This window comes from Calliphora vicina, chromosome 4, assembly GCF_958450345.1.
Source record: "Calliphora vicina chromosome 4, idCalVici1.1, whole genome shotgun sequence".
In the NCBI taxonomy this organism is placed as follows: Eukaryota; Metazoa; Arthropoda; class Insecta; order Diptera; family Calliphoridae; genus Calliphora; species Calliphora vicina.
Window position 1 is genome coordinate 73,229,982 of NC_088783.1, and position 23,626 is coordinate 73,253,607.

Genomic DNA, 23,626 nt, shown 5'->3' on the forward strand with positions numbered 1-23,626 from the left:
TAACAATAACAACAGCAGCAGCAGCAACTCGGTTTAACAATGAAAATGAGGAAAACAAATCATAAAAGAACAAAAAAAAGAAAAGAATGAAAAAAACCACAACCAATTGGAAAATTCATATCATATGAAGTATGAAGTGCCAGTGAACACTACACAGCGGAAGTGTAGTGGCAAGCAAAACGCGACCTTAAGAATATTGTCAGTGGGAAAAATAAAACGACAAATAAAAATCCATAAACTACAGACGACATTTGGAAATTGTGGACAATTTTCAATTTGTACTTTCTTTTGTGTCTGTTAATGTACATATGTGGTTAATATACATACTACGTTTAAGAATATGACTAATAATTGCTGGGTTTTTTTTTGGCGCAAAAATATTTTTTAGTTAGTTTTATTATCTTGTGACATAAGTTTTGAAGGGTTGGCTTGAGAAGGCACATGATTAGAAATAAAAACAGTGGGTTATAAAAGAGTTCAATTTAGGTTTAAAGAAGGAATTATTATATATCAAGAAATAATCTTTTTCACTAAGAAGCTCCTATTCCAAAATATAAAAAAAATCAAGATTTGTGCACTATAAAAGTGAAAAAATGTTTTTGAGTGCAAATAGTTGTTAATGATATATTGTCGCTGGCAAAAAACTGTTACTGAAAAAACTTCTTTTATGGCAAAGCTTTTTAATGAATTTTTTTTTATTAAAAAAGCTGTATTTGAAAAAAGCTTTGTTTAGTGAAACAAGCATTTTGAGTGGACTCACGTTTTTAGAGAATAAATTATTTAAAGGTATCTAACATGATTTTTCACTTTAAAAGCGAAAAAAGCTTTTGGCGTGAAAAAAGTTCTTAAGCGAAGGAAGTATTTTGGGAAAAAAATTTTAGGGAGAAAACATCAATTGTTTTAACAAAATTAGATTTTTAGTAAAAAAATCTTTTGAGTGAAAGCTTTGTGAAAAATATTTCATTAGAGAAAAAAATTTTTTGGAAAAAAAATATTTAGTTAAAAAAGTTTCACAGCGAAAACAGCTTTTTGAAAAAAATAATTTTCTAGTAAAAAGCTTTTTTAGTTTAATTAAAATTTATTGTGAAATAGCTTTTTTTAGTGAAAAAGATTGTTTTGAGGAAGAAGCTTATATAGAAAAATTAGTTTCTTGAAAAATTAGTTTCTTGAAAAAAGCTTTTTTAGAAAAAAATTTCTTAGTGATAAAGGACTGTTTACCGATTTTTGAAAAGAAGGAGAAAAGTTATATTTAATAATCACAAACTATTGCGTGTATGACTTAAAAGTGCGGGACTTATTCAAATTAAATATTGGCCATTATTAGCTATGACCTTTTCCCATCTTTATTTCAACATATGAATTCGGAGCCAAAAGAACAGTTCATCTTTTGAGGGCAAAAACGAACCATGCCAATATTGGATACTCTGTTCCAAATTGAAGCGTATCCCAGAGAGAGTATTCTGCATCGATAAAAACAAATAGTAGTCAGGCGGAGCCTGAATTTTGAAAACATTTTCCCCAAGCTATTTACAAATTTTCACATATATATTGCGTTTTAATCGGCCCAGTAGTTTCGGAGTTATAATAACAAATTGAAGAAAAAAAATATATTTTTTATGTGAAAATATAAAATGTTTTTGTTTTAAAAAAATCATGAAAAATCGAAAACGGCAGAAATTAATTAGATTTATTGCTTTATCGCAAAGCCATATGTAATAGGAAAAAAATGAGATATCGGTCAAAAAAATCTATGGATTATTTTCGAATTTATTCACAATTAAGTGAATTCGCTCATTTTCACAAAATTTAACTATTTTTTTTGATATACATAAAATTGAGTAGTTAATGTTCTTCTTTCGATTGATTGAATTTTGAAAACATTTTCCTCATGCAATGTACAAATTTTCACATTTATATTGCGTTTTAATCGGCTCAGTAGTTTCGGAGTTATAATAACAAATTGAAGAAAAAAATATATTTTTTATGTGAAAATATCAAATTTTTTTGTTTTAAAAAAATCATGAAAAATCGAAAACGGCAGAAATTGTTTAGATTTATTGCAAAGCCATATGTAATAGGAAAAATCGATGAATTATTTTCAAATTTATTCACAATTAAGTGCGTACAAGCGTGTACTTTGTGTGTGCATTTTACACTATAATGTTCAATAGCTAAGCAACCTATAAATAATTGAACACATAAAACTGCATTTTTATGTTGTACGCCCAATATTTTATAATTAAACCTCTTTGAATAAATGAAATACAAAAACTTTTTACTTTTTTTTTTTTTTTTTTTTTTTTTAAATATTGCTAGTTTTAGGCAAAACAAATAAAATGTGCATATTCTAAACTTCAAACTTCATCCGATTTTGCTAGATTTTCCTTATTCGTTTTCATATGGTGGAGAAATCGTAAATACAAAAATTTAAAAATAAGGGCCATTCTATTGTGTAAAAAAACTTAAGTTCTATATGTTGTAACATTAATTTAGCATTCCTTCCCACTGTGCAAATAAGTCCTTGATATTTCATATTTGAAATGAGATTTTGAAGCTGTATCTTCAGCATTTCCTCATTGCTATTGTTATTGTTGTTACACTCATATTGTTGCTATATAAAAAATTTAAATTAAACTTAAATAAATATTTGTATAAGTCTTGTATAAATATTTTCATGATTCATCATATTTAAAATTATATATTGTATTTCGTTCTCAAGATTTAAATAAAAAAGTTAAGTTTTTTTTTTATTTGTAAATCACAAACAAACAATGAAACTAACTAAAAGTGGGTAAAAAGGAAACTCACCATTATTCCTGTACTAACAGCGATACCACGTCCACAATACGTATTTGGAACAATATCACCAAAACCAACACTCAGAAATGTTATTGCTATCAGCCACATTGCATTCAAAAGATTTGCATGTTCTTCATCATGAAATCTAAACAATTGTTATAGTATTTTTTGGCAGTTTTTTTTTCATTTGGTTTAAACATTTTTTTTGTTAAGGTATTTTTTCATTTTATGCGTAGAGGCCAAGACCAAAAAGTTGGTTGGTTGGTTGATTGTTTAATAGATTTTTTTTGTTTTGTTTTTGGTTGGTTGTTTGAGTTGAATTCATTGATTGATTGATAGATTGGTTGGTTGGTTGATTTGGTCGGTTGGTTGGTTGATATTTGCAGTAGTAGAGATACAAAACAGAGATACACACGGTTGGAGTAGTTTTTTTTTGTTTGTTATTTCGTTTTTTGTTTTGTTATTATTTTTGATTTTTTTTTGTAACATATTTGAGAGAAAAAATGAAATAAAAGAAAAAAATAATAAAAAAAGTGATAATAATTTAAATTATAATGAAATAGTTTTTTTTTTTAAATATGGTTTTCTACTTTTATGGTTTAAAATTGTTTTTTTTTTCTTATTCATAGAGTAAAACAAAACAAAAAAAGGAGTTAGAGTTAGAGAGAGAAATCATAAATACAATCATTATTAAGGCACTACTTAAAGTTTTGGGTTGTTTTAAAAATATATACTTAAATATTATACTTATTGGTTAATAAGACATAAGATATTTTTCATTATATGTATGTATTAGAAATTTGTTAATCTGGATTATTTCTCGGTTATTATTTAAATGCTATATAAAACATGAGCCACACATATTAGCTTTTTCAATGTTTTTATTTTGTGACTTATAATGTTATTGCTCTAAGCGTTTCAAACATACTGACTTATTCTCAAATATATAGATCATAAAATTTTACCAAAAACATACATTAGCATAGTTCTTAAATGTAAAGCATGGTTAAAGCTTCATATGTTTGGTACTAGTTTGTAGTCTTCTGTGTTATCATTTTTTCTTTTTAACACATTGACTGCCACATCGGACACATATGTGTGACACTGCACTATGGGGTTTACGCCACCTCGGACACATATGTCCGACACGACTTTTATTCTCTCTAGCCATGTCAGACAATAGTGCAGGATTTTAAGAATTTTTTCGATGTTGTCTGGAAGTTCCTCATCAAAACTGTAATCTTCACATTCTTCATCACTTTCTGAACTTGTACTGAGTAAAAAAAAATTCTTTGGCCCCCAGCATCTTATTTGCTGAAAGTGCCTTGGCAGTCAATATGTTAAATACGATTTATGTTAGTTTATGCTATTTTCGAAGGGACCTTATATGGAAACTATAGTCAATGATAGGAATTATCTCAATACTAATTTGTTTATATAGTGATTTCATATAAACATGTCTCAAATTTATCTTATATCAACATTTGTTAGAGATTTCAAATATATGAACAATGTCAATTGTTGTGATTTCTACTAATACAACCCAAGAACATTTTTAGTAGTATAAGGGAATAAACCATATGTTGTAAGTGAGAAAACTATGTTCAAGAGAGGGCAGAACAAACACCTGCTTTCAAGTGGAAACTCATCATATAAAAATCATATATTCTGTAAGAGAGAGGGTTAAGGTCTAATTAATTTTTCATTCCACTCCGTAACGAATCATCTATTTTCTTTTAGCTACGGTAAGTGACAGCTAAGTGTAGCAGCTAACAATTTGAAGAAAGTGATGACATTTTTGAGAGCGAAATATTTAACATTTACAAAAGGATAAAAAATATAATTTATTTTCCTTACAAAATAACAACCTACAAAACGGTACAGAACTGAAACGTTACGCAAATACTAATGGAGCTAATTAAGCGCTGTGGGAGTTGGAGTACCCACACGAAATGAATTTTTTCGTAGGAGTTTCCAAAAATGTGTAAAATTTTTACTGAGAACTTATTTGCATGAAATATTTATGATTTTGAAGAGAATTAAAAGATGGCTATAGAGAGCGTAATATTTGGAGGAGAAATGGTTAAAACGATATGGTGCGTGAAACCATCACTTTGTTGAGCTAAACGTTTGGTGACCGAATTATCTCAAGAAATGGTCTTTGAATTGTCCACCTCGTTCGTGTGATTTGAAACCTTTGATATACGTTAAATCTCTGGTGTATTCTAATAAACCAGCAACGATTGATAATTTAGATGCCAACAATCGACGCACGGTTAACAAAATAACACCGGGTATGCTCGAAAAGTGGTGCAAAATTGGAACGACAGGATGGCGTTCATAATGCGAAGTTGTGGATGCCATATGCCAGCAATTATTTTTAAACATTAAATGCATTAAATGAAATTTGTGAGCTAATAAAGTCAGTTTATTTGGATTTATCTCTAAAATTACGATAAGTTGACGGATACTGTTTGCATAATATCTTTCTGAGTCAATTGCAATTAGGCTATTTTTCAGTATTATATGTTATATGATGGCCTTCTACCGTTAATCTATTTGCGGGTCTGAGCTCAGAATATAATTGTAAATATAGTCTGAAAGTTTTACTAAAATCGGAAAACGCCAATACTTAAATCGTGAAGGTCAAGGGTAAAATGTTTCAATATTTGGAATTACTCATGGAAAGAAAAATGTTATATATTTTTGGGTCGATTTTGATTAAACTTAATGTGCTGTTTTTCTATATAGAGTGGACGTTTTACATGTACATTTTTGTTACAATAACAAAACATATGTTAAATTTCCACTCAAAGTACTCGCGCATTATAATAACAAAAATTTAAATTAACCCTTAATAGCACATGGGTTTAAAATGACCCCAAACTTCTAAAATCATAAAAAAACCTTGTCAATTTCAATAGTGCTGATCAAAATTTGATTTTTAAAGTTCGCAAACTTAAAAATATTGCATTGTATATTAATAACGTAATTAATATTTTTTGAGGATTTTAGAAGAATAAAATTGATTTTAACACTTTAGTGTACTTTTTGTTTATTAAATTTAAAAAATAACTTGAATGATTCAGTTTATTTAATTCTGAAAAAGATTAAAATTAGCTCCATTCATATTGAATGTATTTTTCGTATTTTTAAAATGAATGTCATTTTAACCCCAAGCACTATTAATTGTTAATTTTCTTTTTGTGCTGTTTTAAAATTTATTATATAGACTTCATGTTATATTTCTCAAAATCGACCCAAAAATATATAACCTTTCGCTATCTTTCCATGAGAAATTCCAAATATTGAAAAATTTGACCTTTGACCTTCACGATTTAAGGATTGGCGTTTTCCGATTTTAGTAAAACTTTCAGACTATATTTACAATTACCTGGACTATAATATTCTGAATAGGTTTTACTTAAAATTCATAACAGTAAGGAAATTGACCTCATTCGCCAAAATATGGCCAAATAATTTGTTTTACTCGAAAATTGCAAAATTTAAATCGCAGATACGAAAAATAGAGGGAATTCCCTATTATATTCTCAATAAATTCTGAAATTTGTTTAATAAAATTTTTAAAAATCAAAAAAAAAACTCATATACAAGTAAATATTAGAGCCCTGCATGAGTGACTTAAATAATATTTTAAAACATTTAATTTTTTTCAAGCACTGTTTTTGACTCACTCATTGTTTTTTGAATGAATATAATAATTTATTCAAAACAAAAACGTATTTGACAAAAATTTCAAATAAAGCAAAATACATGAATGTAAAGAGTATAGCATTATATGAGTATTGAGAGTGTTTCTGTGTTTCAAATCGAGTGCAAAACAGCAAGTGAATCGAATCATAGAGGGCTTTATTATGTAATTTATGTGCTGTTTTTCTATAGCGAACGAGTACTTTGAGTGGAAATTTAACATGTGTTTTATTATTGTAACAAAAACAAAATACATGTAAAACGTCCACAAAAAGCACTCGTTCGCTATCGAAAAACAGCATATTAATTATAATGAAATTCTTTGAACGAATTACTATTCTTATGAATTTTTATAGAGAGATTACAAATAAAACGCATTATTGATTACATGTATATTTTATTAATCTAACTCATGTAATAATTATATTTAAATGTTATTTAGAGATGTAAGCAAAACTACTGTAAATTGAAAAATATAAAATATAAGGACCACAAGAAGAGAGCATCTACTTCTTGTGGAACTGCATTTTATGTGATTCATGAGTAAAAAAATAATTTGATTTACCGCAATATCATTTGAGGCAATCGAGCATAGTTTTCCAGAAATTACGTTACGGGTACAAGAGAAAACCCTTTCTGAAGGTGCGCTACTTGCAGGTATTGCTAAGATTCGGCATCTCAATTTGTGTAAAAAGGGGAACTCGTTCTTATGCGAATCCCACCACTTAAGTGTGTCGAAATCATCAAAAAAGGACACTTCTGTTGTTTAGTATCGTCTCAACTCTGAGGCCACTGAATCCTCGTTGGTATGAAAATCAGATGATCGAATAAAATCTGAAAACAGTTCTAAATTTTTCGATGAGATTGGAGCTACTGATTGTTATTGTGGTTCTGTCATAGGCTCACAATTCTGTATTAGGCTTTGTATCAACTCAATACATTTCAATTTTATAAGATTTCGATCTTCTTCAGAGAAACTTAGCAATTTGTTTGCAGGTGGGAACAGAAATAGTGCAACTCGATGCCAGATGGTCAAATTAGAAAAAACGACAGTTTCCAAGTAGTGCCTAAGCTCGTTTTTCAAAGCCTTGGCAATACTTATAACCTCAATGTTTTCAGCGCATTTCTTTAGAAGGCTGTTTACATAAATGTAGACCAAATGAATTGTTGGAGGGAGAGAAATACCCTCTAGTATCTTCGAGGCGTCTTCAAAGGGTCGAATTATGTCAAAACAGCAGTTATATTTCTTAAATCAATATTCTGTATACGATGGATTTCATATTTTTTTATTATTATTTGCTTTAATTATTTTTCTTTTGGCATTTAAAACTCGATTCACTCGATTCAGAATATTTATTTTGTATTCTTTTTATATACGTAAGTTGTTTACTTACTCGATTTGAATGTAGACGTACACATACATAATAATACTCGCAATGATTGAGTAGAACAAAAATTTGAATTATTAAAATCAAAAGTACGTACACTTTGTAAATAATATTCAAAACAATAAATGAGTTGAGTGCAAAGCAATGGATTACTCATTGTGTGTGACAAATAGAGTCACATATGCAGGGCTCTAGTAAATATGGATATATTTTAAGTAAACATGAGCTTTTATTTTAATATTTCTCAAATTTTGTTCCTACATTTCTTTTTCAATTAACATCAGGTACAACTTATTCATGAGTATATTCTCAAATAGGTCTGTATATTTCTACTTGTGTCTGATCATTTCCCGGCTTAGGTATCATGGTAACTAGTGAAATTTTCCATTCTGGTGGATAATATAGCATTACAAATAAAAAGAATTATTTTTATTGCTATCCGGGGTAGCTCCATAAGCATCTTGTTACTGATTTTGTCAATATCAGGCGCTTTCTTGGAGTTTAAATCAACAACAATAGCCTTTTCGATCTCTCGAATCTTAAAACGTAGTGGTACGGCATTTCCAAAATAGTGTACAACAGGTGGCAACTAAATTGATTCATTTGATGTATTCGGTATAAATACTTGTTTTAAATGATTAACAAATAGATTCCCTTTTTCTGTTTTATTTCTTGCCCATTCACCACTTGAATTTTGCAAGGATATTTTGCAAATGACATGTCATTTATGACTTTTTGTGGCTCACCATAGTGAGTAATCTGATTCTGGGTTTGCGTCCAGATTTTTTAGATATTTATTCAATGATTTCATTCTTCGAAATTTCAAGAGCTTTTTAATCTTTAAGCTTTGATTTGAGTTGGGGGGATTTATGCAATTGCCACGCTCTTCGAACTCTTCTTTTTTCATTTAAGAGCCGTTCGACATTTGCATGTTGAGCAACTAGTTTGAGACTTTTATCGAAATTGATAAGAGAGTGATGAATGTTTTCAGTGTACCGAGGTATTTTTATATATATATTTTTTTTAAATACAAACTGCGAAGCGTTTTGCTTGTCAGCAGATACACCCAGAGTCTCTGGCGGGAATCAAACCAGCAACCCTCAGATTGATAGTACAGCCCACTACCGCCTACACTATCGGGGACCCCTTATTTATGATTGCTCAAAAAGTATTACAGGCAGACATTTGTATGAGGGTGAAATGGACCAATTCCAAAAAAACTTTATTAAGAGGGAGTATTTGTAAAAAATGTCAGCCAGCTAGCCCCTTTCGTTTGGTTGCTATCATGTTTTCAACAAACAGATGGGCGGACATACATCATACAGCTACATCGTCTTAGAACCTTACGACAACCCAGGATGTATATTATTTTTGGTTCTACGACGAATATTTCGATATGTTACAAACGGAATGACAAAATCATCTTTTTTGATGGTGGATATAAAAGTATATTATAGTTATTTAGTATAAAAACAGACGATTTTTAATGAAATTTTATGGTCCACATATGATGGGAAGGTTTATAAGAATATCAGTTATGTATTACATACGCTATATGTATATTTGATCGATATTGATATACTTTATCTTTAAACAAATAATGCTAATCAAAATGTTAGTAATACTTCACAAATATTTGAAAAAATTAAATATTTTTCAAACAAAAATCATATGGAATGGATTTATGTTTCCTATTTACTGGACAATACTATGGAAATAGGGTGTAATGTAACTGTGATTCAATTGCTTGACTATAATTCAACACATGAATTTGAATTCCAGCAAAAATGATAATTGTGATATTGAAATTAGGGTTTTTAATTTCCCGGGAATCGGGAAATTATTTTCTACATTCTCGGGTACCCGGCTACTCCCGAGATTTATAATGATACTGTAAATTAGGAATATTATAGCCAAATTTCATATAAAAACATAGTGTTATAAATATTATATATCAGAGCTTCGAATTAGTTAACACAATTTGAGCTTAATTCACTAAAATCTTAATCCGTAATTAAAAAATGTCAGCCTTTCATAAATCCATTCCCAATATTTAATTTTTTGGATTCAAAAGACTTTGTTTAATTTTGAATTAATTTTGAAGTTAATTAATAACAGAATTTATACAAACTTTGAATGATTAAATTTTTGTTAATTCAAATTAAGTTAAAATTTTTTTTCTTGATTCAGTTTTGTTTTTATCATTTACAAAATTAATTAAAAAGAATGTCTTAAGCCTTTTTGTAATATATTTGAATGAAAGACAAACTTAATCATTTAATACATTTTTGAAGCTATTTTGTTATGGATTTGATGAAGAAATTTGAAGAAATCAGAATGATTCAATAATAAATAATGAATTCTCTTTTTAAATTTTCATACAAAAAAACCCCAAATAAATAATATTGCAGAGATGTAAGTAAAAAACTATAAAAAACATTTCACGGTTTTTTTGGTGAAAAAAATTGAGTTCTTATTTGTTTTATTTGTATTTTCATCAGTTTTTTATTCCCGGGATTCCCGACTAAAAATCCCGGGAATCGGGTAGTGAAAAATTGGCAAAGTTCCCGGGAAATTTGTACCGGGGATTCCCGGGATAAAAACCCTAATTGAAATGTATTCGTTCAAACTGATGAACAAGATAATCTTGAAATGTATATAAGTAATGTTATTAAAGGTATCTTTAGACGATACGACTTTATGTATGACTTTACGAAGAAAAAAAATTTAATCTCTTACTAAAACTTAATCTCTTACTATTTAAATAATTCGATTAATTTTAAATATGTGATCGAATTATTCGAACAATTAAAAATCTCTAATTCGAATTATTCGCTTTATTCAAACAAAGGAACAATCGAATAATTTGAATCGAAGGTACATAATTTGTTTACGAATTAACTTTATGTTTCTAAAACATATTTCCTTATTAAATTAACTCCCCAGATTTCAAACGAAAAACTTGAACTTTGTTCGTTTGAATCAAAAGCTTATTACTAAACCGAATGCACATTTATATTTTCTAATGAGCACTGAAAGAAATATATGGATTGCACAGTGATACAATAAAGAATGAAGTAGAAATACCTGGGAAGTGATACTAATTTTCTGGTAGATGTTATCGAGTATAACAATAATCATATATATGTATATATATTTATTTTTAGTGAAAAAATTAAAAAATATATATGGGGGATTTTATGTCAAGAAAATTGCACCAAGGTTAGTCCTATTGGATAGAAATTCAGACACAATTCTTCAACAAGATCGGTCAAGAACTCTCTGAGTTAGAGGGGTGTCAAAATTTGACATTTTGGCCAAACTGTTATTTCTTCTCATCCATTTAACTTATTATCTATTGTTCTTAGCAAAGTGTGTCCTAAATAGTTTAGATAGCTACTTCTTTAATCTTTCGAAATAAAAAATTAAAAAAAAAAATAAAAATGATCGAAATTTTTTTTTTCCGAATGTACTATATCTTGAGTTACAAAACTTGCATCCCACTAAGCGACTAAAAACCTCTTAAAGGAAGCAATAAAAAAATTAAAAAGGGCAGATTTTGAAAAAATAGATTTTGCACAAAAAATAAAAAATGTTATGTCTTGAATTAAAAATATTTATTTTGAAAGATATCCCACTGAGCGACCAAATAGGTTGTGTATCAATACAAAGTCATATTAAGTAAGTTTATTATGAATAAAGAATTCGGACATAATTAAACAGAGACGTTAAAAGTTACAACATTCTGATCAGCATGAAACAAGAGTCGGGATACCATTAAATTTACATTTCGATGTTTTAACGATGTTGGTAAATCTTGTCTTTAGTTGCAAAAAAGTTGTACTTATGGGATAATTTCTTTTAAATATATTGGCATGGGTAAAAGTTCAAAATCGAGTTCATAATTGCCCATCTGTTTCTTGTATTAGTTTTAAGATAAAATTCTCCACACATTTTTTTTATATTTACTTAAATCGGACTACATAATTCTAAAAAGATTGATCGATCCAACGGTGGGGAAAATATGGTTTTCGAGATATAATTTAACAGAAGTAAACAGAAATCAGTCTATAGCTAACTCAAGATCTCCATAGCTCCCATATAACATCTAGAATATATTTTTTTAAATATATTTATATAATATAATGTCATATTTACTACTTCATGAAATAAATTAGTTCTTTTTAATCGTACTGTATTAAATGGGGCCTACGTACTTTCTTAATTATCTATATTGTCATTAAGAAAGTCTCATTATTTTTTGGAAGGATCTGAATTTTATAGTATCTATAAAAAAAGGATAAAATATTTGATTTTTGTACTTGTTAATTATTATTATTGTATTAAAATATATTAGAAAATTTATAAAATCGCATAGTAATGTCATATTTTAATTGAAAGGCTTTTAAAGAAAGGATTGTTAAAGTTTTGAATAATAATTTGATATGGGATTATGATAGGAAAAGGGGCCAGGAAATTTTATATAGTAGGGTTATTATAAAAAATCTTTAATTAAATCATCAATATTGTTTAATATTATATATTGTTTAAATTTTATTAACCTTTCATTAGAGAAACTTTTTTAATTTACTTAAATATATAGAAAATGTATGTCATATTGAAATATTCATATTAATTTTAATATAATTTGTAAATTATTGAACAAACTTTGTAGTAGTGCACTTAAATATGATTGTATTTGTTTGCAAGCTAAAATATTTTGTAAAATTTATAGAAATTTTTTTAAGAAAAAAGTTTATTAGAGTTAAATAAAATATATGGAGTGAAGAAAGTTTTTAAATACTAAAAGAAATAAAGTTAAACGAGCTATTAAGTATTAAGAAGAATAACTAAGAAGAATAAATAAATAAATAATTGAAAAAAATTGTTAAAAAAAGACAGACAAAATAAAAATAGAGTTAATGAAACATTGAAAGGAGTTACAAAAATATATGGGAATTTTGTTATACAAAACACACACATTGATACATACACACGCACACTGATACACAACAAAAAAATTTCAATAAATTATTAAAAATTAAAAAACATAAATAAAAATAAATTATGTATAAGAAAATGAAATGAAATATACTTAAATTAGTTTTATTTTAAACAAAATTTAATAAGTTGTTTTAGTAATACCTAAGTAAAACAAAAATATGGATTGAACTAAAACTCTCTGGTAAAGTTAAACATTGTAGTAAATGTTGTTGCTATATTTTATTTATATATTTTAAGAGTTATTAACCATTTACAGGATAAGTAGAAAAAAGGGGCAAAAAAACCAACCGTTTTGGACTCTGTTTTACATATCTTACCACAAAAACCATTTCATTATTATGATTATACAAATACTCTTTATACAATGTGGTGGTTAGTGGTGTTGGTGGCGCTGGTGTTGCCTATTTCCTAATTAAATGTCTACACGTAACAGTTTACGGAACAAAAAAAAAATCATACACAACAAAAAAACGTACTTTTGATTATACGCTGATTACCGGGGAATGTTGAAAAAACATGTTACACAATTTGTGGTTACAGGCAACAAAAAAAAAGAAATACAGAAAATAAAACGTCACTAAAAAGTGTTGATTTATTTGTCGTCAGTTAGATTATTGTGGTTAAATCACTCATTTACTCATTTAGTGTAGTACTCGTGGTCGGCCGGTCATTCAGTCAGTCAAATAAACACATTTAAAATGATGATTTGTTTGCTTGTTATTGTTTTATGGTTTCGTTGTTGTTTTATTTAGCTTCGTTTCATTTCGTTTGTTTGTAGCTGTTTCCGGCTGCTTCCGGCTGGTGTTTGTATGATTTTAATAATCTTCACCATTATCATACAGCGCTATTTAACTTACACACACACTCTGGCTATATGATTCTCATTGCCTCTCCCTCCCTCTCTCTCTTTCTCATCTATCCCTCGCTGCACACAACAATAAAAACACACACCCACACATTAACAGATCAAACGGTTTAATTTGCACACTCTCATATTGAATTGTTATTGTTTGTTTGCGGTTGAATGTGTGTGTGAGTGTGAGAGAGTGATTGCGTTAATGTGCTGTTATTGGGAAAATGAGAAGGAGTCAGAGCAAGAAGACACAATTTGTTTGTTTTTATTTCTGTATTGTACTGTACTGAACTGTATTTTTGTTTGGTTGGGTTTGTTTTGTTTTGCAAAATAAATACTTACCACCATACCGCATGTTAAGGTTATACCACGTCCGCAATATGTATTTGGCACTATGTCACCATAGCCAACACATAAAAATGTTATGGCTGTTAGCCACATGGAGTTTAGCAAATTCGCGTGCTCCTCATCATGAAACCTGTATTATTTTTCAAACATTTTGTTGGTTTGTTTTTAACGAGTTTGTTTTGGATATTAAAAGCATAAATTGAAAAAAAAAATAGATTTTAAAGATTTTTTGTTTTCAGAATTTAAACATTCACATCACATTTTTAATTTAATTTTTTTTATTTTGGAATTTGATGATTTTGGTAAGAGTTTTTTGTTTGTTTGATTGTTTATATTTGATGGTTGGTTGATTGATTGATTGTTTTTCGGATTTGTTTTCGGATGGTAGTTGTTTTCGGATTGTAGTAGATTTTTTTTTTTATTATTTTCATAATTTGTTGTTTAACAAGTAGTAGAGGTAGTAGTAGTAGTTGGTAGGAGTAGTAGAGTAGTAGAAATGTTTTTGGAAAAAAATTGAAAAAACAAAAATAAATACAAATAAATAATATAGACATGATATTGTTTTTTTGTTTGCATATGAATTTGTTTATAATTTATATTCAATTAAGTACTATAAAATATATATATTTTTAAATTTTTTTCTTATTTAAATTTTTACAGTTTATTAGTTTGTAGAAAAAATAAAAGTAACTAATAAAGTAATAAAATATAAAATAAATAAAATAATTGAAAAATTTGATTAACTGAATTTGAAATAAAGTAAACTTGATATACAAAATACAGTAAAATTCCAATTATTTGAGTAAAAATTTAAATTTTACTGAAATAGTTTTCTTTGGTGAAACTAAGGTGCAGGCTATTTTTATAGATATTTATATTTTTTGGTTGTAATACATCTATGGGAACTAGTTCTAAACAATTACGAACTCTATTGCAGTTCATTTGATGACAACTATTGAAAATTATTAAGATTTGTATATAAATTATGGTAAAATAACTAAGTTTTCTGTTATTTCAAGCACAAAGTATGAAGTATATGAACAAATTTGAAATAGTTCAACAAATTTAAATAAATCTAGGAATTGTAAACAACAATGTAAACAAGAATTGTCAATAGATTTATAAAGTGTAAAAAACTTGGATTAAATATGAAAACAAATCAGAAAAATAAAGTCACACAATTTTCTATGGGTGGTTTTTGGAGAAAATGTCATCGTTAAACTTGATTTTAGTGATCGTTTTCATATTCTATATTCTTTGATGTTATTTGAAGATCTTTTCATTATACAATAATATCGAAGATCTCCCAACTACTTTCACGGTTTTCAAGAGTCCCTTAGTGAAATGTATCTACAATTGACATGTGAGAAGAGAACATATCACTTTACTTCTTCAATTATTGACAACTAATCAATGTGTTTTAAACAAAGCAATTAATGTTAATCCAACTTTGTGATCCATATTTTAATATTCAAAATGGAACAAATTGATTTGGGTTATTTCCGTGACATTTTCTAAAAAAAAAGTCAATTTACCACATCATAGGCCATCACTGTGTTCAAATGATTTAAAGATTTAGACCTAACGGTAGAACCAGTCACATAAGTATTTCCGTATCAGTCCTTCCCCCTTGGGATTTAATTTATACACAAGTACCCAAAAGTATGCAATATTTTTGTGCAGATAATTTCTGCATATAAACAATACAAATGGCGGTTTCTTTTCTAGCATAAATGATGCCATTATTCTGACTTTTACAAATAATTTTGATATAAAAAAAGGATAAGCTATTCTTGTTATTGTTTTTTAAACAAATACTTTTTTGAAGTGCTTTTGTGTTAATGAAATATTGGGTGTATGCCTTAAAAATGCGGGATTTTTTAAAATGTTTAGTTATTATTTTGAAACATTGTATTGGCCATTGTTAGCTATGAGCTTATCCCATATTTCTGGCAACATGTGGTTTAATAGCCAAAAGAACTGCTCATCATTTCAGGTCAAGAATGAATCAAGTCAATTTCGGATACTATGTTCTGAAGTGAAGTGTATCCCAGAGAGAGTGTTCTGCACCGATCGAAAAAAACATAATTCGGACGGGGCAAGGTCTTAACTGTAAGACGGGTGAGGCAAAACTTCCCAAACAATTCATTCTAGCGTTGTCATGATGAATTTTTACGGTTTCATGTCTGACCACATATTCTGGGCGTTTTTCGCCAATGTTCGCTTCAAACGAATCAGTTGCGTTCGGTACAGGTTCCCTGTGACGGTCTGGCCAGACTTTAACAGCTCATAATAGAGCATTACCTCAAGGCCATGGATATTTGGCTTTGATGTCGATTCGGCTGGTTGGCCGGGCTTCACATATGATCGTAATGGATTATTTTTTTTTTTATCGCAAGTAATGATTCGGTGTAAAAAGTATAAAACTTTATTTTAGACATTCAAAATCGTCTTTCAAGACCTATCGGCTTTAATTATTTTTCAAATTAAAGAAGTAAAACTAAACTTGCCGCATATGGCGCTTTGTTGGTACAAAATTTGACATTTTCGAAGCAAAAACCCTTGATGTTTACACTATAATGTTCAATTACTGAGAATAAGTAATTAAAAACAAAAAAGCAAATTCAAAACATACTCCATCTGCTGTAAATCCCCAGTCATATAACAATTAACAAAATTGAGAAAAATTTCATCGTCATTTTTGGCTTCATTAGCGTTCTAGTTAAATTCAGAGGGAACATTAATATGATGAAAACTGAAATCATGATTTTAACTTTGCCCAAACCAGAAATTTCATTGCATTTCACGTTATCTTTAAAACTGCGACACGGGTTTCGTGTTTTAGTTAAGTTTGATAATGTTGTGATCTTAATCAGAAATCTATGAAAACTAAAAGTTCATTTATATTTGCATTCAATGAAATAAATTATGTTGCTAAATTCGAATTTGAATTGGACATAACAAATAGCTGCAAAATAAGAAATGCCGAAATTTTGTATGCATTTTTCATGGAATTAATATGTTGTGGTAGTAGTATTTCGTAGCATGCTTTTAGGTGTATGTATGAAAAATGAATGAATAATTCAAAATTTTCTTTTATTACCATGCACTGCCACTTGTGATGAATGAACTCTTAACCCCCATTTTCTCAATATCTGGTTATCGTTTTTCGTAACGATAAACCTCCAATTAACATTTTTATCGTCACGATAAAAAATATCCAGAGATTGAGAAGATTATGGTAAGTCTTATGAAATTATAAGTACGACTGTCTCTCCACCACCTGGAAAATAATCAAATGCAGTACTATTTCTGTTACCAAATTTTAAGATAATAAACTTAAAGGCCTACACAATAAACAGTTATCAAACAACCTACTCTTTTAATCCTTTGACACATCGTTTTTAATTTTCCCTCACTTATAAGAACCAGGAACTGACTAACATTTTCTCTAAAGTACCAGGACACGCGCCCACTGTAAAAAGGTTGTTTTTCTAATCTATTCACGTCTTCAATGCATGATATTTTAGCCTCCAGGCAGTACCAGGACACTTACCCACAAGTTTTTGTCTTCACTACATGGATGGTCACTGCAAGATATACTCGGCAACTCAAAAGCTCTGTCAAAAGCAGCCAACGGAGTCATCAAGAAATCAAAACAAAATCCCTCTTAGACAAAAGTTGCCATAAAGGATAAACGTCCTCGAAAATCCACAAAATTATCCTTTAACCAGGTAGTAAGGGATTATATTTCCATGTCATATGACAACAGAAAGGATTGCGAAATGGAATATTGGGTTGTACCTCGTTTTGAATCTGGTGAGATTCACCAGTGCTTGAGAGTAATCAAGTGTTTTGATGTACTTTTTTACAGATCACGTGTGACTGGTGTCATTTTATTTTCAGTATTATTTAATAATTCTTATATAAGTAGAGCATGGAATGGATTAATTTTTAAATTTATCTCCGCCAAGGATTTTGCGATGATATCACATTGGTTACCTAGTAGTTTTTTATGCTGTATTGGTCAAAAAATTGTTTAATTTTTTTATAAAATTGTTTCATATTTTTTATTTTACTAGAGGTAGCGAAGAGCACAGGGTTCTTATATAAAATTTAAATTTTGAACCTCTATAAAATACAAAATTTTTAATATTTTAGTTTTAAATTTTTGAGCAACTTCTAATTATGTATGACCATAAAGAAAGTATGTACTAGGGTGATCGATTCTTTATGAATTTTTGTTTAATTTCAAATGTCAACAACTACGTTAGTTTTTTAGAAAAACAAATTGGCAAAAAATATCTATAAACTTGTTTGGACTTAAGGTCTTTTGTTACGCACAATTAAGTTACATTTTTTCAGAGCTTTGGTAGCACTACAATATATCTTTGGTAGCTCTAATATATATCTGTCTCTTTTCATCATACTTGCTGAACATTATACTGGAACTACTGTTTTTCTTATCCTTCATGAGGTTTTCGGGTAAAATTTTACCCATTTTAAAATTAAAATTGCATTTTTTCTAAAAATGGGTGGTTGATATTTTTGATATTTTATGACTTTCATTTAATTTCTAAAATCTATTTTCTATTTTCTATTTGGGTCAAATTTTGCGTCAGTAAATTTGAAGACCTTATGAATGTAAAATAATCTCTTAGGAATAAGTAAAACACAGTTTAAATGCTTTGGAGTATATCGATTTTTTTTTGTTTTTATAAAACTAGACATTGAAAATCATCTTTTACTCGGTGTATTTGTAAAACATATAGAAAACAAAGCATTGAGTAAGTTTTCAGGCTTTCCAGATCACTTGTGACATTTTCTAAATATAAAAAGTCTTCTAAAATAGTTGGAGTGTTTTTTTTTTTTTTGAATATTTTTTAAAGTTTTTAATACACTAAAACTCATAAAAACACACTTTTAGAAAAAGTGGATATTCGAAATGTGTGCTTTTCAAAAAAACCGAAACCGACCTTACCAAAAAAACCGGTTATAACCGGTTATTAGAAACCGGGCCGATCACCCTAGTATGTACCAAGTTTTTACTAATTTGAAAAGGGTAGGCGATGCCTTGTATAAATTTTGTAATTCTTCCCTTATTTATCCATACAATTTTGTACAATTAAATATTACTCATACGCAAATAATAAAAAACATGTAACAAAATCCATTGCATAATTTTAGGATTACTCAATTTAGAGTAGAGCAGGTATACGTATACTTAATATTGAATAATTGCACTAAGATTTATTTTTAGTAAATTTTTGTATTTTAAGCGTTTTAGCTGGGTGAAAAAAAATATTTGTTTAAAATCTAAAAAATATTAAATTGAATTCGTTTCAAAGAAGAAATAAAAATTTATTGTCGCCTTACTTCTTCTCGGAATTGATATACAAAGCCAAAAATAATAATATAATATAATAGTTTGTTAGCTCGTCAGTTCTCTACTCCAAATATTGAAGATGATCCGATTTCAAGCAAATTTGGTTAGGAGAATACTTTCAATTAGATTGTTGGACCATAGTTTATTAAAACTAGGCTAATAATTAGAAAATGTTAAGCATATACATTTTATTGACTCCTAAATACTGTCTGCATTTCTTAGAAGAAGTGTTGTAATGGTATAATCTCACATAAAGGTGAAGGATAAGTAAATTATGGATTTTAAATTTTTTTCAAACAAACACAAACTACGAAGATTTTTGCTTGCCTATCAGGGCACTCGATATACTATCTAATTTCAAAACACACGCCAAAATTTGAGATTAAATCTCCGTATCTGAGGGGGAAAAATCGCATGCCGTCGCATATTCGGTGTCAGTATTTTATCTATAGAATTTTGTTTTTACTGACAACTCATGCTGTAAGTCCTTGCGTGTAATGTGTGAATATGGTTATTATTTCCCTATTAATAAGCCTGTAATCAGTTAAAATAATTAACTTTATAAATATTACAAAGACGTCTGCAATTTTAGATCTTAAATAGTTAATTGGAATTTTACTGTATTCAAATATTCATAGTTTTTTTTGTAAATAAAGCAGTTTTACAATAAATTACTCCTAAAAATGTAAAGTAAATATTTAATTTAAAAAAAGTTGTTGATAAAACTGAAATAAAAAAATCTTTACAAAAACAAATAGTTGAACAATGAGTTTTTATAAAACCTATTTATTTTGTTTGTTTTATTTATTTATTTTTTGTAATTTTAAATGGCGGCTAAAACAATTTGAGGTATTTTTTTTTTGGTAAAATATTATACAAATATTTTTGTTTTAGACTTATTTTATTTAAAGCATGAATTTTTAGTAATTAGTTTTAAATGTGACAAAAAAAAAGTAAATAATTGTTTTTCAAATGTTTGTAAATTGACTGTAGCTATTTGGTCATCGATGAAAAGCTTTTGCTAATTGTTTTTATTTAATGTTTTGCTAATTTGTATTATTGTTTTAGTATTTGATTGAATTTGTTGACAAGTTTTATTTTTTTTTTAATTTCTATTTGAATTTATATTACAGTTTTATTGGTTAAATGTTCATGCTGTTTTGATGATGTTTTGAAAAATAAAAATTCAAAAAGTTCAAATAAATGTACGAGTATATGAAAATGATGTAGTTGTAGTAATAGTAGGAGATCTATGAAAAGCCAATACTTTATACATTGAGATATTTTGTAAGAAAAAAACTAATATATATAAGTAATTAAATTTATAACATTTATAGCTTAAGGAAATAAAATAAGTATTGTTTTTTTGTATGTACAAGAAATTAAAGAAAATACATTTATTTTTGTATAAAAAATATAAGAAATAATAAGTAAAATATTTAATACAATCCATATTTACAAACTTGTTTTGGTTTTACTAAAATTTTAAAACCGTTTTCTATTTTTTACAAATACAAAGTTAAAAAATGTTTTATTTATAGTTTTAACCCACTGTAGCGATTTCTATGTTTTAATTTGAGTTCTATGTTAGAAATATTTTGAAAGCTTAACTTCTTCTGTATTTATTCTTTAAGTTTTGTGCAAATAAGGCTAGTAGTTTGGGCAATATTCATAGTCAAAGTTATGGAGTTTTCTTTTCTGACACAAAAGGTTCCAACATATTTTGTACCATTTATTAAAGTTTCCCCATACCCTCATAATGTGTTACATTTTTAACGATGATTAACTATTTCATTAACACAAATGAACTTCAAAAACAATAACAAGAAAAGCTGTTTAAAAAGCCTTTGATAAAAGCAAGAGTAAAACATGTAGCATATTTTCGGGGTTTTTGGGCAACATTATTGGAAAACGCGTATACGCTTTCCAAACTAAATTTTTTCACAAAAGAACACAAAGTAGGATAAAAGGCAGAATAAAGGCATCATTTATGCTAGAAAAGAAAACACTATTAGGTAAAAAATGCTGCCCTATTCAGGAAAACTAACATTTAGTACTTTTATAGAAAATAAAACTTTTAAAAATTCTTAAAATTAAATTTTAGAAAAATAATTAAGGTTTAAACAAGTAAGAGAGCTATATTCGGCCGAGCTGACTCTTATATATCTTTCACCAAAGAATTATTTAAGATAAAGATTGAAACTATTTTGTGGTGAAACAAATCAAATGTATGAGATGTTTTTAATAACTTATATGTCATTTTGAAGAATACACATCTGTCATTTATTCTCACTTACTTATTGAACATTTTAGTGCAAACAACAAAGTTTTTTTGCTTCGAAAATCTTGAATTTTGTGCCAACAAAGCGTCATATGCGGGAAGTTTTGCTTTACTTTTTTAATTTGTAAAGATGCCGCTGAAGCACACCGATTTCTCACTAATGCTTATGGTGTTTCATCGGTTTTAACGTGCGAGAAATGTTTTGAGCGGTTCGGCCAAGTTCAGCCAAAAAAGGTTGAAGACCAAGAATTGGAGGCATTACTTCATGAAGATTGTTCTAAAACTCAACAAGAAAACCATACTATTGCATTTATGGTTTCGTCTGCCATTGGAACGAATTATGTTTCCGATATATGCTGCTGCAGAAAAACATCTTTCATATTGGCAAAACCGTTTGCAAATACTTATAACAAATCTGCAAGTATTTTCCTCTTGTTTCTTCAGAAATAAAGTGATCTATTTCTTTTGCAAGTTGCAAATCTACATTATAACTTGGTTTCGTTATTGTTATTTGGGCTTTTTACATTTAGTAATAATAGCTTTTAGCCTTTGAGCAATCGAAATATTTTCATTTTGTTCGAGCTCCTCATCTGAGATAAAATCAATTTCGTTTGAAGAGGATTTAAATTGAGTTTTGTTAGATAACTTACAAAAAAATGTGAAGAATTGATTTTCCAGAGCCCCACTCTAGGAAAACCAAAAATACCGCTTTCCTTTATTAATTATGTTGTAGCAGGAGTTGAGCTTAACAACTTTGCTGAACATCACTTTGCGATATTTGGGCATGTAGAATGTCAAAATGCATAAAAAAGCACACAAAAATGACAATTTCGTCTATTTATTTATGAAAAACGGGATTTGGAAAATCCCGAAAATCCCGGGATTTAAAATTAAAAAATCCAGGGCTTCGTGGTTTAAGAAATCCCGAAAACCCCGGGATTTTTGGGAACGGGATTCCCCGTTTGGCATCTCTAGCTATAATAGAAAATAATTTTTGCACCGAATCATTACTTGCGATGAAAAATGGATTCATTATGATAACTCGAAGAGTACGAGATCATATGTGAAGCCTAGCCAATCAGCCGAATATATTCTAAGGCCAAATATCCATGGCGCTAAGGTAATTCTCTAAATTTGGTGGAACTAAAAGGGTCCTATCTATTATGAGCTGCTAAATTCTGGCCAGACCATCACAGGAAACCTGTACCCAATGCAACTGATTCGTTTGAAGCGATACATTAAAACGTAATATTCCATCATGACAACGCTAGGCCACATGATACAATACCTGTTAAATACAACTTAGAATGAAGTAGAATGAGACTCAGCCGCTTTATAGAGTCCGTTTCGATCGATGCAGAACGATCTCTCTGGGATATGCTTCACTTTAGAACAGAGTATACGATATTGGCTTGATTTGTTCTTGGCCTCAAATCAAGATCAGTTTTATTGGCTCGGAATCCATATGTTGCCAGAAAGATGGGAAAAGCTCATAGCTAACAATGGTTTAAAAATTATTTTCCCGATTTTTAACTATTTCAAGTCCAAATTACTATACGTGGTTGGAAAGGGCTTTGAAATATATATCATTAGCTATCCATACTGTCTATATTAATAACTTAGTAATCCAGATATATGTGGATAAAAAATAGGTAAATAATCGTGAAATAGTCGTGATTCATATCTCAGCTATTTATAGGCCGATTTTCTTAATTTTAAATAGCAGCCGAGCCGGGACTATAACGGATATATTTATGTATGAATCGTGTATGTAAGTTATTTGATGGCTAAGGAAAGTTGATTTCAACATACAGATGGACATGGCTATATCAATACTTTATGGGGTCACAAATGAA

At 28.6% G+C, this 23,626-nt stretch overlaps 1 protein-coding gene across 11 annotated transcripts in view; it reads right to left on the reverse strand.

Annotated features, from left to right (window-relative positions):
- The window catches only part of SK (small conductance calcium-activated potassium channel), a 557,031-nt gene that overhangs the window by 35,136 nt on the left and 498,269 nt on the right, over positions 1–23,626 (reverse strand). For 8 of the 11 annotated variants that reach the window (XM_065507379.1, XM_065507378.1, XM_065507376.1 and 5 more), the window contains exon 9: positions 2,809–2,944. In XM_065507379.1, the coding sequence (XP_065363451.1) occupies positions 2,809–2,944 (136 nt within the window). Of the gene's footprint in view, positions 1–2,808; positions 2,945–14,097; positions 14,234–23,626 lie in introns of all 11 variants that reach the window. The other 3 variants (XM_065507377.1, XM_065507372.1, XM_065507368.1) reach the window with 1 other exon arrangement.